Genomic DNA, 19,561 nt, shown 5'->3' with positions numbered 1-19,561 from the left:
TTACACAAGGACTGACCGTAGCTCCATGGCTGAGCACCTGCTTTGCATTCAGAAGGTCCTGGGTTCAGTTCCTGGCATCTCCATTTACAAAGGATCAGGTTGCAGGTGGTGAAAAGCACCTCTTCCTGTAAAACTCAACAAGAGCTGCTCCAAATCAGAGTGGAGCAGACCACAGTGGCCTGGATGGACAAATAATGCGACGTGCACCACACGTCGCCTTACAGTGGTGGTGTGGTAAATTCTGAAGTGCAGGCACTCATCACGACAGTCCCCATAGTCACCCCCCCCCCCAATGCAGGCGAACATAAGAAGAGCCATGCTGGATCAGACCAAAGGCCCACGTAGCCCAGCACTCTGTTCACAGTGGCCAACCAATTCTAGCAGTTTCCACGTCTACCAGGAGCAGGTCATTTATAAAGCGAAGGGGTCTGAATTACCCATTAAAAACCAAGCCACCCCAAAATACTTGGGGCAGCTCACAACTATATCTCGTTGCTGATAAAATTCACACGCACACCCCAACCCAGAGGATTGCAGCTAAGCTCAGAGGCACCGGGGAAGCCAGAGGGGGTGGGAGATCAGCGTCCCTACTAATAGACAAGTCATCGGGCTTCCTTGGTCTGCAATCCTCACAGTACCTTTGGGTCGAGGGCAGAATGAATTCTATCAGCAACTATTATATATTGTTGTTGTTGTTGTTCAGTCGTTCAGTCGTGTCCGACTCTTCGTGACCCCATGGACCATAGCATGCCAGGCCTTCCTGTCCTGCGCTCTCTCCCGGAGTGTGCTCAAGTTCATATTCATTGCATCGGTGATGCTATCCAGCCATCTCATCCTCTGCCGTCCCCTTCTCCTTTTGCCTTCAGTCTTTCCCAGCATCAGGGTCTTTTCCAGGGAGTTTTCTCTTCGCATTAGGTGGCCAAAATATTGGAGCTTCAGCTTCAGTATCTGTCCTTCCAAGGAGCACTCAGGGTTGATTTCCTTTAGGATGGACTGATTTGACCTCCTTGCAGTCCAGGGGACTCGTAAGAGTCTTCTCCAGCACCACAGTTCGAAAGCATCAATTCTTCGGCGCTCAGCCTTCCTTATACTCCAGCTCTCACAGCCATACATTATAGCTGTGAGCAATCCCTGTTGCAATCTGCAATGGCAGGATAATAATATGGTCCTACCTTACAAGGTCGTTGTAAGGACTGCCGCAAAGGTGTGCGTGAAAGCACTAGAAAAATCTTATAGGCAATGCTTAATAAATACCTGGGGGAGGGGGTTGCTTAGGCCACAATCCTAAGCATACCTACTCAGAAGTAATTCTCATCGAAATTCGTATTTTAACCAACCCCCCCCCACACACACACACACATTTCCTGAGTAATATCAAGCCTGTAGATTGTTTCACCTGGCTCAGTCCTGAATATATTACTTGGTCAGCTCCCCTCCATGCAGTAAGTTGCAAGGCTCCTTCTCTCTCCGTAAGTAGTATACAATCCTAATACCGTCGATGCTTTAATTCATTATATTTTAACTTTTTGTATTCTTCCATTTACGCTCCTGTTTATGGGTTTTCACTGCACAAGTTTTAATGCTGTAAAGCCGCCCTGAGCCCCAGTATTGGGGAAAAGGCGGGATCATCATCTACTGCTACCACCACTACTACTACTACCACTACTACTAGTAGTAGCAACGCCCCTTCTCTCAGCCGGGCTCCTCCCGCGTACGCGCGGCCGGCATCGTTTTTGTCCCCCAGGCGGCTTCCGTAACGCGCGCGCGCGGGGGGGGCGCTCGCTCGCTCGCGCGCCGCCGCCCCCCCCCGCGGAAGCCCCGCCCCCTCGGCCGCCCCTCCCGCGCCGCGCCGGGCTGGGCCGGGCCAGTGAGTCAGCCAGCGGCGCCGCTGCGCGAGTCCGCGAGGGCGGCCGAGCGAGGGGCGACGCGGCGACTGCGAGGCGCCATGGCGGCCGAGCTGGGCGACGCGGCGGAGGCGCCGCCGCCGCCGCCGCCCGCCCTGTCCTCGGGCGCCGCCGCCGCCGCGGCCGACAGCGAAGCCCCGCCGCCGCCGCCGCCGCCCTTGGCGGTCGGGGCGGAGGCCGAGCCGCCGCCGAGCGGCGAGGGGGCGGAGAGCATGTCGGAGCCCAGCCCGGAGAGCGCCAGCCAGGCCGGCGACGGGGACGACGAGGAGGAGGACGACGACGACGAGGACGCGGAGGACGACGACGACGACGAGGAGGCCGAGGCCGGCAGCAGCGCCGGCTCCTCCAGCGGCTGCTGCAGCGACGAGCGCTCGCTCAGCCCCGGCGGCAGCGAGGCCGGCGCCAAGGGCGGCCCCGGCGCTCCGCGCGGCCCTGCGGGCGGCGGCGCCGGCGCGGGGGCCGGGCCTGGCGGCGGCGGCCTGGCAGGGGCGGGAGGAGCCGCCGCGGGCGCGGGGCCAGGCGGCGGCGGCGGCGTGTCCGGCGGCGGCGGCGACGAAGGCTACAGCACCGGCGGCGGCGGCGGGCGCGGCCCCGGCGGCAGCACCTGCAGCGCCTCGTCGGGCGGCCGCAGGGGCAGCCTCGAAATCTCCTCGGACGGGGAGCCTCTCAGCCGCATGGACTCCGAGGACAGGTCGGTGGGGTGCCGCGGCTTCCGTCCCCCGGGCCCTGGGGTGCCGCGCCGCGCCGCCCCTGCCTCTCGCCCCGACGCGCGCGGGCCGCTCGAGGCGTCCGTGTGAAAAGCCTGCCCGCCGCTTCCCGCGGCTCCCCGCAGCGGCCCTCGCACTTCCTCGTGCGCAGCTTTTTCCCCGGGCGAGGGGGCAGCGTCTCCCGCCTGCTGCGAAACCTTGCAGCGGGGATGTGGGGATTCCCGTCTCCCCCAGTCTGCCCGGCCCACGTTTCTGGGGTGTGCACACCCTTTGATCTGGCCCGCTCCCAGGCTACAGGGGCCCATCCGTGTTCAAGGTTCAGTCACTGCCCTACTTTTCCCCGAAGTTGGGCTGCTGCCCTGGGCTGCCCTTGTCTTGCCGGATTTGTAGTTGGCCTGAGAAGTGGCCCCTCCATCTTACAGGGATGGGACATCTCTCGTTACCACCCCCACCACCCCCCGGGGGGATTTAGAATCATCCCTGAGAAGTGGTGTAGCCATTCCCTGCTACCCCAGGAATTATTGGATGGGCTAAGAATAGAATAACAAAATATCAGAAGCATGGTCTGACTTGTGAACCTGTTGATATTGCGGCAGTTGCGGCCCCCACTCCTATAAGTGTCTTTCTTTTCTTCCAGGGCAACTGGGTCCCTGGGCATTGCTTCCCACTTAACTCTGCATTGTCATTGAGAGGAACTTTCCTTTGCTCTCCTTAGTTGTTGGGATGACTCTGGCCTGTACATTCAGAAAGCCCTTTCTCCATGGCTAACAGTCAAAACCAAAATAATTTCCTTCTGGGTTGGGAGAAAGTGGCGTAGACTCCCTTGTATTCTCCCTTCCCCCTCTTCTGTTTTGTCAAACATGGCTGCTTTAGCTCTGAAGCTTTTTGCATTCCCCCCCCCCCCCCGTCCTCCTTAAAAGACAGCTTAACTTGGGGTGGGAGATAATTCACACTCTGCCCCTTTCTCTTCTCCATGAGGGGGTAGCAAATACTTAATTGTGTGTATCAGCTCTGTAACTAACAAGCATGTCTTGTAGAATTTACTAACACAAGTGGGTTTATGCAGCTTCTGAAAACCCAGTTGTGCTTCCAAACAAAAGGTTGTGTGTATGAGAAGAGCTTACATTGGCACAACAAGCGTCCAGATGACCAATGGTTCGTAGTGATGTCCTCTATAGTCTGCAACAGTAGCTATATTTTAAAAATATGCCAGTATTCTGAATGTTCTATAATACATTATTACTTAATTTTTAATTGTATTTTTATTGAAGTAGAACTATATACTGACAAAAATTAGTTGAAAAATTAATCTTGGTGATTTATACTACTATTTTAACTTGCACCTGTTTATATTTAATCACTGTAAAACAACACAATCTTATGTAAATACCAATCAATGGCAGGTAGATTTCAAATAAAAATGCAAGTTGCAAAATAGAAATAATGCTGTTTCCAAGAGAGAGTAGCTGGAGTGAGGGAAACTTGTAAGTTTATAGATGTAAAATAGTCAGCCCTTTTCATTGCTTTGCTGTAAGTGTAAGAATATTTTTAGTGGTTTAAGGATAAAAATGTAGTTCTGAAGTACAAAGTATGCTATAAAAATCACTGGGCCAACCTCTCTCTGCCTTGTAGAATCCATGTCGAAAATCAATATTGCCATGTTGTGTAAGGAGGTTTCCATCATAGCTCAAGTTTGTTTAGATAGTGTTGAAAAAGTAGTAATGCCATCGTAACATAACTTTTAAATAATTGTTTAAAGGTTTTACCTAAAAGATTCCTTCCCTGTCACTTAGTGTGCGCTGCTCATGTTTTTGCATGGAGATTAAGCATGTGTAATGTATCATGGTCTGTGCCAGTGTCTTCTACTGGGAATACATGGATACAGACCAATCAGTGTACCTGCAGCAGAAAATCTCCTTACAACACCTTCAAGTTGTACTCTTTTTTTCCCCTGTACCTCACATGTCCATGTTAGAAAAGATCATGTATGATGTGGCCCCTAGTTGTAATCAGGAGTAGGCAACTTGTGGCTCTACAGATGTTTTGGCCCACAACTCCCATCATCCCTCACATTTGGCTATGTTGGCAAGGTCTGATGGGAGTTGCAAGCCAAAACATCTAGAAGGCCGCAAGTTCCCCACCCCATGTATATAATAAGAGGAGGTGGTAGCTCTTTTGGGTAACATTGACTTAATACTAGATGCTGCATTTTCTGTTAATATAAAATCCTACCTTTTGCCCCATCTTTTAATCTACCTGAGCATGTTTATTTTAGCATATTAAAGGCTTCTGGATGATTGAGGCAATATATCTCAGCAGTAGTGGTCATTTTCAATCTTTCAAGAGTGGTGTTGCTGGTGACTGAAGACCATGTTATATTCTGTTTGAATACTAATCCTAAACATTAGAAAAATGAACCAAGTTCAATTTCATCATTACTTTTTCTAATTATTTTCATTTCAGTTAATGTTAATGTTGAAAGTGGTTTACAAATCTGATTATAAATGTTGCATTCTTCCCTGGATGATACGGAGTCAATAATTGCCTTCTGAAGTACTTAATGCTGCATTAATCTAGATTCACCCATCCAGTTTAAGGTAATTTTTTGTTTATGCAAAGCAGCTACTAAACGGGCACAGAATCTTTGCTAAAGTAAAATGGCTTGCTTGTTTAATGTGCTTAAATCACACATTGAAGACTTGATAAAGCCCTGTAGGGTAAGGAATCACACAGTAAATGTTCAGCAGGTTAGATATGGTTGGCCTACTGTCCCAGGTAATCTGACTTGCCTCAGATGTTTCAGTGGCATACATAAGAGGCATTTTAGATGCAACTGACAGCTAGCTAGGTAAGGCTAAGCTTTATAACTTCGGAGAGCACAGCAACTACAAAAAAGCCAAGATTGTTTTCTCTAATGGCTTGCTTTGATAGGATTCATTTAAATGTGCTAACACTTGATGTTCATGCTTTTTGTGTCAGCTTTGCTCTCATCCAGCAACACTTGTTTTCACACTGCACATACACAGAGCTTCACTGAATCTTTTGTCTTAATACAGTTTCAGACAGCTGTGCTTAGCTTTTTAAATTCTTCCTTTCATTCTTCAATATCTTTTCATTCTTCAATATTACAGACTGGTAAATGAAAATGGCAAGTAATGGAAATGGTGGTTTCTTAGCGTGTTGTGTAGTGTAAATGTGCACACTGAAGCCAGCCAGTTCTGAGCTTCACCTGCTGTCCGTTAATGATCTAATTTTCACTCATAGAACTTGACCTGGTTGGATAACTTGAAGAACTTAAACACAGGGATTAAAATCTGAGGTGTGGCAGTTTCATATTCTAATATTTCATGCTGAAGTGGTATACATGGCTCCAAATCTTTCAGTTCCTATCACTGCCACAGCTCAGAAAACAACAGTCTACTGTGAACTAATCTTGGTGAAACTGAGGTATAGCAAAGAGTTCCCTGAAGTAGTTTAGACTGACTGAATAAGAAAGAGAATCATCTGGGGATACATTCTCTGAAGTGATCTGTCCTGCAGCTACTCTTCATATCATGGGCTTCCCTGAAACTTCATGGTTTGAGTTGAGTGCTTTCTTGCAGTGAACAGACTCAGAGTACAAAAACATAAGAACTTTCCAGAACTGAGCCTGAAATGACTGTGTGTTACCAGAATCATTTGCAAAGGAGTATTTACTGTCATTTCTTTATATATGGTCAAAATGGGGTAGAAACCTTATCTTTATCTCTACAATAATAGTTTGTTATCAGATGGAAGAACTGAGAAAGGTTCTGGGTCTTCTTGGGTCTTCTTCATCCAAGGGCCGTTCAGTTGCTGCTGTTGCTACTTTGTGTTAAGATTGGGAAAAGGTTTATATGCCCCCACCTACCCCATGAACAAGGCAGTGGGCTGGCTTGTACATCATGGTGGCAATTCCTGGGTTGTTTAACCCAGGAATTGTAGGGACGAGCAGAATATGTGAGCTGCTCTCTCGTTTCCAGTTTTAATTAGCAGCATTAGTTGTTTTGTGACATGCGAACCCAGGAACTCTTGGTTGTTTATGGGTTAAAACAACCCAGAGTTAACCCAATAATTCCCCATAGTTGCTGTGGCATGTGAACTGGGTCTGACTCTTTGAGTGGTGTATTTGAAAGCACTATTCTCCTTATGCCACTGGTGCTGTCTGTACATGGTGAAAGAGTGCTGGAGTCTGACCACAAATTAGGATCCAGTATATTCTTCCAGTGTAGAAAGAATTGCAAAGTTGCCTTTAAAATGTCAAGAAAATAGACAGTGGAACAAGCCAATTTAAATGTTAGTATTATAGTATCTATAAAGTGATTTCTGAGACTGTAATTTCTATCACAGCTTCATTTTTCAGTGAAAAGATACGTGGATTGGCCTGAATTTCAGTGACATTCCCTATATCAGAGGACCTATTTTATGCTTGAAATGTTTGAAGAACTGGAAAAATTGATTAATATTAAAGATTTATTTTTAACAAGGGGAAAACACATGTTTTAAGTTGTTCTTGAATACTTTTTGTGTATGCTGTGTTAAGAATTATTCACATATGTGCTAATCCAATCTTTAGACGAGAGCTGAAGCTGCTTTATATCTACAATTGTAAACTTATGATACTCACAGTAGCATTAATGAGGTCATGTTGAATGGTAAGAATAAATAATTTGAATGTAGCAACAGTCTAGTATGAAGGAAGTTTAGGAGAGTTGCATAAACTTCAGTTCTGAGACATTCATATTTCTGATTTATAACTCTTCACATAATATGACCAGATTGCAAAACATTTAGGGGCTTTTCTGATGACACATTTGTGAAGCATGCCTCTATACTACCCAGGAAGTAAAGTTCATCCTGTTGAAGCCTACAACAGGGTCTTAAGCAGGGTGAAATGTATGCATAATTTTCTATTGTGTGCAAGCTAATGGTGGCAGAGCAATGCACAGCTTTAAAATTGTCATTTGCTTCTTCTGTTGTTCTCTATTATTATTGTTGTTGTTGTTGTTGTTATTATTATTATTATTAACATTTCTATACCGCCCAGTAGCCAAAGCTCTGGGCAGTTTACAAACATTAAAAATAGAGTATACTCAGATTAAAAACCATTTGCATAAAAAACATATGAACAGGCAATATACATGAAGGAAACATATCTAAAACAACTTCAAACAAACAGTCTGAAAAACAAACAACCATAACCCTAAGACATTCCAGGATCAATTAAAACTTGCCATATGCTGCCAAATGCCTGCGAGAAGAGAAAGGTCTTAACCTGGCGCCAAAAAGATAACAATGTTGGCGCCAGGCGGGCCTTGTCAGAGAGATCATTCCATAATTCAGGAGCCACCACCGAGTAGGCCCTCTCCCTTGTTGCCGTCTTCCGAGCTTCCCTTGGCGTAGGCAGCCGGAGGAGGGCCTTAGATGCTGAGCGTGGTAGATTTGTGTCAGGAGAGGCGCTCCATCAGGTATTGTGGTCCCAAGCCTTGAAAAGCTTTATAGGTTAAAACCAGCACCTTGAATCGGGATCGGAAACATACAGGTAGCTAGTGCAAGCGGGCCAGAATCAGTCTTATATGTTCGTACCTTCCGGTCCCTGTTCTCAATCTGGCTGCCGTGTTTTGCACAAGCTGCAGCTTCTGAACCATCTTCAAAGGCAGCCTCACATAGAGCACATTGCAGTAATCTAACTTGGAGATTACCAGAGCATAGACAACTGAAGCCAGGTTATCCCTGTCCAGATAGTTGGGCCACCACCCGAAGTTGGTAGAAGGTACTCCGTGCCACTGAGGCCACCTGAGCCTCAAGTGACAAAGATGGCTCAAGGCTCCTTCAGGGGGAGTGCAACCCCAACCAGAACAGGTTGAGCACCCTCCATCTGGTCAGAAGAACCACCCATCATCAGCATCTGTCTTGTCTGGATTAAGTTTCAGTTTATTAGCTCTCATCCAGTCCATTGTCACAGCCAGGCATCGATTCAGCACATCCACAGCCTCACCTCAAGAAGATGAAAAGGAGAAATAGAACTGCGTGTCATCAGCATACTGATGACAATGCACCCCAAAACTCTGGATGCCCACACTCAGTGGTTTCATGTTAAATAGCATGGGGGACAGAACTGATCCCTGTGGAACCCCATACTGGAGAATCCACGGGGCTGAGCAATATTCCCCGTATTCCACCACCTTCTGGAGCCGACCAAGTAGGAGTGAAACCACTCAGCAACATTTTGCTTTGTTGACCATCTGTTACTTTGGCATTTGGGGAGTAGGGAGAGGGCACAAATGTCCTGTGATTGTTGGCTTCCAGGAGTGGCACAAGATAGAGCTTGGGAAGAATGAAGGGAGTTTTAAAAGTTCTGTGAAAATATTGGCTTGTAAATAGTCTCTTCTCTGCCTTGCTCACCGCAGACAAGTTTTTGTAAATGTAGACTGGTTTTGGTGGTGGGGGTATTCTGTGCACCTTAAATGTTATGTGTGGATTTATGGCTTAGTAAACTAACACATCTGTTAGTTAATTTAAAAGCATTCACCGAAACTGGCTGCTTTGGGGAATTAACTTGGATGTCCCAAAGTGTACATACATATAAACCAGGCTATCAGAGTAGCAGTGCATAAGTGTGGTTTAGTGCTCTCCCCTTCATTCTCAGTATTCACACTTGACAGTGAGTGCTCCAGGAATAGGGAGACAAATGCTCAGCACTCTACAGGTCGTCGCCAGTGACGATAACCTCTCCTCTTCTGGAAAGTGTCAATGACCTAATATATAGTCCCCTGAGCTCTCTGAATTCCAGATAACTTGGAGAAGATTGAATCTTTCACTGTAGTGGTTCACCAGAGACTAAAACCACCCGCCTCCAAGACCTCTGGTATGTGTTAAAAACCTGTGGGAGGGTGCGAGGTTAGTCTGTCACTTTCCCCTCAGTCCTCACTTTGCTCCACGTATTGAGGGAGGCAGCGAAAGGAACTCCTACTGCTTCACTCCTTCTCCAGTGCAAATGTCACAGGACACCATGCACTTTCTCTTGCCTGTTCCCTGCACATGCTGTAGGACTCAAGGGAGGGGTACAGTCTTCACACTGGGCTTTTTTCCGTGAAGACTGACTTTGCTGCCTCCCAGTTTATGCAAATAACAGAGGACACCATGTTGGGATTTGTAGAAGCAGCAAGAGAGATTCGTACTCTTTCTGGAAAAACCCAATGTGTGTTGTTGTTGTTCCACCTTTTCCCCAATACTGGGACTCAGGGTGGCTTTACAACATTAAAAACTGGTACAGTTTTAAAAATGTGAAAACTGCACCCCTCCCTTGAGCCATATAGCATTTGCAGGGAACAGGCAGGGGAAAGGGCATGGTGTCCTCTGACATTAGCTCTAGGCTTTGGAGAAGAGGTGAAGCAGCAGGAGTTCCTTTCACTGCATCCTCCATTCCTGGAGCAGAGTGAGAATTGAAGGGAGAAGAAGCGTAGCTATTGATTTCTAAGCCAAGTAAAACTTGAACAGACCTGCAAATGCTGCCAGTCATGCAGAGATGGGGGAAGAGCAGATTCACTGCTCCGGTGGGAAGGGAATGCTCCATCCTTGCATTCTGAGGAGTATGAAAAAGTAGATCTGTCATCAAAAAGGAGGCAGTTTGCTCCATTGATATACTAAACTCCCAATACTTTCTTCACGGCCACTACCTGATTGCTTTCTAGGGACCTATATGTTGCAATAGCTCACAAATCTTAAGAAAATGTACCTTATACTGCTTAATTCTACTTGTATCACTATGGAAAGAGAGAACCTGCCCACAGTTAACCATGTTCAAGTAACCTCCTGATTGAACTGCAGTAGTGGGTTTTACAGTGGGCTGTCTTTGAAGACTTCTTGGAAACTTCATTTAGTCCAAAATGCAGCTTCTAGGTTTCTAACTTGGACTGGCTAATGGGATCATCTCTCTCCAGTCAACAAAATACTACGCTGGGTGTTGGTTTGTTTCTAGGCACTAAATGGATTTTGCCTTGGATATCTATGGGACTGCCTCCTCTGACGTATCGCTAGGAAATGGTTGATTTTAGCTTCGTTGGAATTGCTGGGAATGCTACTGAGAAATTGCTAACCCACATCCCTCAAAGCAATATAAGATGTCTGTTTATAAAAAGCCAAGTGAAGACCCACTGAAAATGCTTATGATACGTAATTAAGAATTTGAAGATAAAAACTAGTTAGAATAGGATTGTATTAAAGAGAAGACACACAAAGACACAAGCAGGTCCACAACGAATTCTGGGCAACTAATATCAAGAATTGGTGACCCCCTAATTATGGAATGATCTCCCTGATGAGGCCTGCCTTGTGCCAGCATTGTTATCTTGGCGCCAGGTTAAGACCTTATTCTTTCAGGCATTGGCAGCATATGATGAAGTTTTAAACAGGTCCTGGGTGTTTCTTTTTGTTGACTGTTTAAAATAGTTTTAGATATATGTGTGTGCTGTTTATATGTCTGTATGTAAATAGTTTTATAATGTGTTTTTAATGGTTTTCAATCTTCGTAAACCAGCTTTGGCTATTGGGCGGTGTAGAAATGGAATGAATGAATGATGGATGGATGGATGGATGGATGGATGAAGAGCTAATTGGCAAAGAAGTCTTAATAATATCTAAGGAAGAATATTGGATGAATGCCCATCACTCAAGGTCAAGGGCTATTTAAGGAATAAAGAGTGTTGGGCGGTAAGACATTTTTTATTTGAGTCAAAGGTGTTCGCTTATCGGTTAATGGTTAGTAAATAGTGGATAAGGTATGCAATATGAAATCTGAAATATTGATATTTAAGAAAGGTTATTCAATTAGATTTTAAGTAGTAAAGTTTGAGATGGGAGTTCTTTCTTAAAAAATAGGATTTAGAATCAAATACATTAACCCTTAAGCCTTTTTGTGTTATCTAATTATAAATTTTGAGGAGTTGAGACTAAGCTCAAATACATGGGATAGTAAGCGATGAAGTAATATTGTAGAAAGTGGATAAATATGCTCTGATGTTTTAGGCATATCGGCTTTTAACATCCAGAAGCTGCCAAGGCTGTGCACCTATCTATCAACTGAACAGCCTGTTTGGAGCTGGGTAAGAAACCTGTGCTTAGAGAGAGCTCTCCTCTTAAAATTTCATGCTAGTAAGATCTTTGAAGCATTTGCATTTCTTAGAACTATTGTTTTAGCCTACATACTTGCGTTATGTCATGTTTTATTAATAATGTATGCTATTTAATAATTTTTTTAAAAGGATCTAAAGTTTCCCCCCCTACTAATTCTTGTTAGTACGATACCAAGAGTGAAGCCAGCATGCAGCAATTTGCAGTGTACTCTTTGTCTAAAGTGTTTAACTTAGTGTAAATAGTTAACTGGCAATGAAGGGCTTCCTAAAAACAGAACTATAGCTTTGTAACACTTAACAGAGGTAAAATCCACAACATTCCTCCCACATGAGACTGCCCAAACATTATGGTCCTTTTCAGAGGCACTCTCTGGACACCCCCCCCCCCGCTCTGAAGTTAGATGAGCTTCAGCTATTGGACGGTATAGACATGAAATAAAGAAATAATAAACGGTGACTGGAGTGGGCCTTTTCCATTTTGGTGGCCTGTATGTTGAATGTTGTCTTGGGGAGATTTGCCTGCTATCAAACTTGATGTCTTTTCACCAACAGGTCTTCCATGAATGTTGGGAGTTGCAGGACTTTTGTTCTGTCTAAACATGCAGTTGCTTTGTGGAGAGCATTACTGAAATTGCAGTTAATTCTTTTCAAAGAATCATTTGAGGATAGACCATTGATATTAGACCCAATATAGCTGAGTTGTGCTGCAGTTGTTACAATTCTTCTTACAGCAGAGCCAGAACTGTCTTGTTCCTTTTTGTGTGTGTGCTTTCAATGAAAAATGCCTGTGTTTTTCAGTGTGTTTTGATTGCCCCTTGAATTCAAGTTCTGGATGCTACAAGGAGGTGAGCAAAACTTCCAAAGGCTGGCTCTTAAGCAAAACTCCCTAAGTCTTGGATGCATTTGCTATATTGCCTTCATATGTTTTTATATATTTGCTTTTTTATTTGTTAGATGCCTTGAGGTCCTCCAGGAAATAAGGCAACATATCAGTTCTTAAATAAATCATGTGTGTTATATTCTGGCTTAGCTGTTGCTGTGCCATAAATTTAAAAATGCCTACCGACCAAGCTTGGGGAAGTTGCTGTAGAACTTCTAGGTATTAACTAGGTTCACACAACACTACAACTCTCACAAAGAGTTGAGTGTGGGCTGTCATTGAACTGTGGCTTGTTTTGTGTGAACCCAGCTGTGCTGACAAACCATGGTTTGTTAACCATAAAAACCCCACAGGTCACTACCCAACAGCATACTATGGGTTGTCTTTGTGGATTGGTTTGTGGTTAATAAACCATGGTTTGTTAGTGCCGCTGGGTTCACACAACAGAGCAACCCATGTTCCAACAACAACCCATGGTTCAGTGGCAACCAACACTCAACACATGTCCAAACTTGAGTGTGGGTTGTCTTGTGTGAACCCAGATGGAGTTTGTTTATTTACAACATTTAAAAACACCTCTACATTCTGAAGGCAGGCGCACTCCCCCTAAAGGAGCAGCTTTGTAGTTTGGGGGTGCGCTTGGATCCAGCACTGTAACTAGAGGCACAGGTAGACCATTTATTAGCTTTGGCTTACATACCAATTTTGTCAGGAAATTGGACAGATAGCCTATCTGGACAGAGATAGCCTTAGCTCTAGTTATCCATGCTCTGGTAACCTCTTGTCTGGATTACTGCAATGCGTTATATGTGGGGCTGCCTTTGAAAACAGTCCAGAAAATTCAGCTGGTCCAAAAACAGGGCAGTGAGATTGTTAACGGGGACTGGCCAACATGATCATACTATGCCAGTACTTTTCCATCTGCACTGGCTGCCATTCCATTTCCAGGACTGATTCAAAGTGCTGCTATTAACATTTAAAGCTCTAAATGGCTTAGGACCAGGTTACCTGAAGGATAATCTCTGATACATACCTGCCCAGATCCTAAAATGGTCTTCAGCAGTCCTTTTCTGGGAGCCCTTGCCAAAGGAAGTGAGGTGGGTGACTATTAAGAGGAGGGCCTTTTCTGTTGTGGCACCCCGGTTGTGGAATGATTTTTCCAGAGTTGCTGGCCTGGCGCGTATGTTGTACTCTTTTCTGCATGAGATAAAGAGCTGCTTCTTTCCCCAGGCATTTTATTCTTTCAATTTCTGTTTTAAATCTGTTACTGTTAAATCTTTGCACTTCTGCTAGGTTTTATTTTGGGTTTTAATTTTAATTTATACTCTAGTTTTAAACTTTTATATTGTATTTTGTCATGTTGTATTTTATGGTTTTAATGGTTGCAAACTGCCCAGAAAACTTTGGCTGTCGGGTGGTATGGAAATGTAATAAACACAATAATAATAGTAATAATCCCAAACTGTGAACCGTGGAAACAAAACATCAAAATACAAAAGAATATTTAAAATCAATTTATTCCATGGCTGGTCTTTTACTCAGGAAAGGCTTGTTTAAATAAAAATGTCCTTAGCAGATGTAGAGAACAAAACCATGTTGGCACCTGCCTGACATTGACCAGCAGGGAATTCCACAGAGAGGGAGCCAGTACACTAAAAGCTCTATTCTGAGTGGACACTAAACAGATCTCAGGCCCATGTGTGACCAGCAGGAGCACCTCATTAGATGACTTCTGTGTCTGTCCAGGTTGGCAAGGGAGAAGGAACTCTCCCTGTTAGCACTACCACCCCACACCCCAGGCTATGAAACTGGTAACAGGCCTGCTTATAAACATTTTGAGCTGAAGAGAGGCATTACAGATAGAGGAGTAGGGAACCTTTTTCAGCCAGAAGCCCACATTTCAGTGTGGAAAGGTCTCTGGGCCAGCATTTCATCTATGGGTGTGGCCAGAGGCAGAGTGGACAGGGCCAAACCAATTTTAAGCCTACTTAGAAATAAGCAAGGAAAGTCTTCTGCTTGTCTACTCAGAAGTAAGCAGGACTGAATCACTCAGTAGTACTTTCAAAAACATCCAGACATTAAGCCTTTTCAGGTCTGCTCGTAGCATATCTACTCAGAAGTAAGCAGGACTGAAAAGCTCAGCAGCTTCCTCCCTAGGCCTTGCCCCTTTCCCCTGCAAGGAAGACCTCTTTATTTTATGTGAGCAGCTGATCAGAAAGAACAGCTTTCCCCTGCTGTGCAGTGACAAGGGCTCCCTTTTATCTCTGATCAGCTGCTGATTGGGGATAAGAGCTTTTCCCTGACATGAGATGAGACGGTGGGGGGTGCGGGTGCTGCATGGGGGATCCCCTGTTGGCTGTATCTGGCCTGTGGAAGTTATGCAAGTTATGCAAGTTATTGCATAACTTTCTTGCTTACAAGGCTTTGGAGCTTCTCTTAGCTGTGCTGTGTGGGCTAGTTCAGGGACTGCATAGTTCCGTAGAGCACTGAAATTCAACCCTTGCAGGGCTTTTGTATTGCTCCGAATAGTGTGGCAGGGATGAGTCTTGGGGACATCATTTTACAGTGCTTCCAATCCTTCCTGTGCGGTGAGTTTCAGAAGGTGGTGTTGGAAGACCTTTGCTTGCCAGCTTGGCCTTTAGCCTAACATCAAGGTTCCATCTTATCCCCTACGTTTGACATGTATATAAAACTGCTGGGCGAGGTTTCCCAGAGATTATAGGGTGCATTGTCCTCAGTATGTGGATAACATCCAGCTCTATCTCCTTTTCACTGGTGCCTGGAGTCAGTAATTGGCTGGACGTGGGAAAATAGACTGAATCTTAATCTACACAAGACAGAGTTTCTCTTTGTCAGGGTAGGGTCTCCTGATGCAGATTTTCAGCCTATTCTTGAGGGGGGTAGCACTCCCCTTGAAAAGTAAGGTTCACAGTTTGCAAGACATCCTGGACCTGGCCTTGCTGTTGGATGCTTGTGGCTGTGGCCTTCACATGTCTTAGGCTGGTATGCCAACCAGTTCAGACCTAAGTACAGTGACATATACCTTGGTTAATCATGACTAGACTATTGTAATGCACTCGATGTGGGCTGCCTTTGGAAAGTCTTTGGAAGCTTCAGCTGGTTCAGAATGCTGCAGGTAGAGTTCTCATGGGAACATTGGTTGTGTGAGCATATTATGCCCATTTGAAAACAATTCAAAGTGCCAGGTATTACCTATAAAGTCCTAAAATGGCTTGAATCCTGCATACTAAAGGACCACCTCTTCCCGTTTGTGCACACTTAAGATATGATGGAGAAGCCTTTCCCTGCCTTCTGACATAGGTGGATGCTAGGTTAGTCTGGATGCACAAGAGGGCCTTTCTTTGGTCTCTCCTGCAGGAGATTCATTTGGCCCCCTCTGTTTAGCTTCTGCTGCCAGGTGAAGACAACTTTGCGCAGGTGCGCTGTTCATTATCTTTGGTGTTTTAGGCTGACTGACATTTTAATTATCATTTACACTGTTCCTGTGTTTGAGTTTTAATTGTTTAATTATTGATGGTTTTGGTTTTTGATCTTGGCAGCCTTGAGTGTTAATCTTGTGAGTAGAAAGGTAGGATATAAATTGTTGTCATAAATAAACTTTTTCATTGGTCTTGGGTTTCTGGAAAACAGACTTGCTGCCTATGGGGAAGCATACATTTATGAATTAAAGCACTTGGTTCTTTTTAGGACAGATTTCTTAGTCGTAAAATTGCCATGAGCAGTGCATTTTATTGTACTTCATAAAGGCCATAGATTTGTGTCCCTCTACTTGTTTGAATACTATTCTTCCTTCCACCTTACCTGTGAGGATTAATGGGGTAGCAGTTGAGAGAGCATTTTAAAAAAATCTTTGTTCTAAATCTGTGCTTTAGTTTTGAAAAATGAAAGCCATTTCTTACCTTTTGTGTTGCAGCCTTGAAAATACAATAGTATTCAGAAACAGATGCCCAGGAAAACTGCTTGTCAGTTTAGTTCAGTTCACACTTCACACTTCATAGTGATTCTTAAGTTCATTTTAAGGGTGTAAATCTCTAGAGCTAGCAATACAAGGGCTTTGTGGGTTAGCCAAAGAATGCAAACCTGGTTCTGCATATTTATTTTCTTCCAGCAACTTGTGCATTTGATATTAAATGGGCTGTTGACTGTTAATCAACCCTGTTCATGTAACTTGAGAAAATGAGGATTGCCTCCAAGCCTGAGAACTGGCACTACATTTTTCAGAGAGAAACCAGGGAGCGTAGAGTAAGAAATGTCCACTTAATGGTTAATGCACATCACACAGTTAACCTTATAGCAAGTGTCTCCTGATACGTTTCTTTGAACGCTTCCAAGTCAAAGATGGAACACAAGTGACCCAGCTTGTGGAGCTCATTCTAGTTCTGGCATAAAAGGCCACCATTCGGTGGAAAAGGAAAGGAATCTGGTGTTCCATAAGCCCCCTAGGGAAAGTGGCCCTATTCACTGGGTCCTAGCAGATGTCAATAATACAAAAATTGAAAAGGCCCATACCTGCATTTGCATTACATAGAGTGGGGGTGGGGGGTAATGAAACATGTCTGCATGCTGCCTCTTGAACCAATTAAAATATGCAGAGAACTGGGCTGAGGGGTGAGTTTAGTTGATGACCTTGTGATTTTTAGCACTGACTTTCAAGTTGAATCCTAATCCTAAAATACAACTTAAAAAGTGCAATTCTAGCTGGCTTTTAAAACATGGCAATATTCTGTGTTGGTTCCCCCTAACCAGCCTGCTTAGCCTTTGATTGCACATAGTTGTGTGTGCTACTAGTGTAAGGTTTGCATCTCTGAAATACGCACCTATTGATCAGATTCAGCCTGCATGTTGGCCTCCAAGGCCACTGATGTAATGGTCCATCTGTTAGGCCTGAATTGTGCCTGAGGGAAAGTTTTATGACAAAGCACAAATATAGATAGATTTAAGTAGCTTAGGTTTCCTGTATGTATTTGACTTAATTGTTCCATAATGTTTTGTCTAACTGGGCTGGGTGGCATTTATTTAATGCAAGCTACAATTGATATTTTTTGCACACATTCTTGGCTGAGTTTGGCCTTAAAATTTTAACGAGTGTGGTACAGATGGATTTTGAGATACCAGGTCTATTCATTGAATCTGCCAATGGGGAGTACTAGCAATAATGATGGAATCAACTGAACTGCATATCTGTAGCTATGTGTTCGTTGTGTTGCCTTTTAATGAAGGAAAATACTGACACGATGATGTTGATTTCTTAAGTGCCTAAAAGAAAAAAAAGGCACTGTACAGTACAAAAGTATTGGAATTAACAATGACCAAAATCCTGCCTGGAGGCTTACAATTTAACTCTATACAAATGAGGAAAAAGAAAGAAGGGGGTAGAGGAAGACAATGGACGAAGAGACATGTAGTGCAGTCATATGCGTGTTTACTTGGAAGTAAGCCCCACAGTGTTCAATAGTGTCTTTTCCTTACTGTGTTTATGATGGCAATCTGTGTCAAAATAATCTAATTGCTTAAACTGGTATTTGGCTGCTTACCGAAATGCTTGTTAAATGGAATCCGTGTATTCTTAATGGGGAAAACACTTAATTCCCACCCACCCACCCAAATTTGAGACATTTTATAACTGGGAAGATAGAACTGAACCAAACAATCATTCAGTGCTTATATAACTATTGATCCCTTTTTGCCATTTGTTCTAAAATAAATATCAGGTGTAGTTTGTGATCTACAGTTTTCCTAATGCGGATGGATGAAATTTATAATGGCAAACCTTTATTGATTGTTTTATTAAAAACCAGTTATTAGAAAACTCTAACCCAATACCTCAAATGCTTGTAGCTAGCACTGACCAAGAGCATTTTCACAAAGATTAATGTAGTAAGCCGGACATGGCCACCATTAGCAATGAGACAACTCATATATAAATATTTTAGGCAGACTATTTGTGCATTACCTACTTGCATCCCAGTAGCTCATCGTTGTGGCCCACAATTATTGAGAGGATGAGCAGATTCAATTGCCTTTCTTTATTATAAAGGCAACTAATTACTAGTGTGTTTTGAAAAATTCTCAAGGTTTGAGGATAATGGATCTTCACTTTCATGAGCAGAGTTCTGCTTGTGGAATGGTTTTCCTGTGTATTCTGTATAGATGTTCATCTTTTTCCTGCTGATATTTTGCAATTGCTTGATCTCTCTGGTTTCAACATGTGTGCATGATCTGCATCCGTGTGTCTTGTGTGTCCTCACTGTGGCCTTTTGAGCTTTGTTCGTTAATCAGAGGAAAGCATCATCTTTGAAAATGTGTATCTGTTAACTCTGTTTATATTCAGCTCCTTTCCTGCTATTTCCTTCAGCATTGCTTCAGTTTTGAATTAAGGTATCTTTAGGTCCCTTTGGGATCTCTGTGTTCCTCTTAACAGAATTTTATATAGAAAGCAAAGATACATCTAGCTAATGACTAATTATAGGCGAGGCCAGTGGTACAATGCCTTTGGAAGGAGATGCTTATGGGGCCAATATTTGATGAATGCTGTTTTGCTGAGGAAGGGCAGGAATCCAGTTTCTATTTTCACTTAACTAGTTAACATCTCCTAAAGTGCAGCTTAGGTTAATATACATCAGTCTTCAAAGACATTGCAAAAGTTGACCAGATTTGATATGATTGGCAAGAATAATTTCTAAGCTTCCAAGATGGAATATGCAGCTGCTTTTCTGTACTGTAGCTTGAAAGCTCCAAAACCAAATGCTTCAGCAGCGTTAAGGTTTTACTCTGGTGTTAACATTTAGAAGGGGTTAGTAGGTGTTAGGGGGAGATAATTTTCACAAACAGTTGACAGTGATTCTCTTTATTCATAAAATACTTCTCTTGAACATGTTCAAAATGTGCCAGTATACA

At 43.9% G+C, this 19,561-nt stretch overlaps 1 protein-coding gene across 4 annotated transcripts in view; it reads left to right on the top strand.

Annotated features, from left to right (window-relative positions):
* The first annotated feature begins 1,753 nt into the window (after window positions 1–1,753).
* Window positions 1,754–19,561, top strand: part of AEBP2 (AE binding protein 2) — a 52,988-nt gene continuing 35,180 nt past the window's right edge. For 3 of the 4 annotated variants that reach the window (XR_014784235.1, XM_084809194.1, XM_084809195.1), the window contains exon 1: window positions 1,754–2,595. Coding sequence is in view for 3 of the 4 variants with exons in the window: in XM_084809194.1 (XP_084665320.1) it covers window positions 1,946–2,595 (650 nt within the window). In the remaining variant the exon portion in view is untranslated. The remainder of the gene's footprint in view (window positions 2,596–19,561) is intronic. The other variant, XM_084809196.1, reaches the window with a different exon arrangement.

Source organism: Heloderma suspectum, chromosome 7 (genome assembly GCF_057233095.1).
Source record: "Heloderma suspectum isolate Gila_16-S chromosome 7, 16-S_ref, whole genome shotgun sequence".
Taxonomy (NCBI): domain Eukaryota; kingdom Metazoa; phylum Chordata; class Lepidosauria; order Squamata; family Helodermatidae; genus Heloderma; species Heloderma suspectum.
The sequence above is the reverse complement of the archived record's forward strand: the minus strand, read 5'-3'. Positions and strand labels throughout refer to the sequence as shown.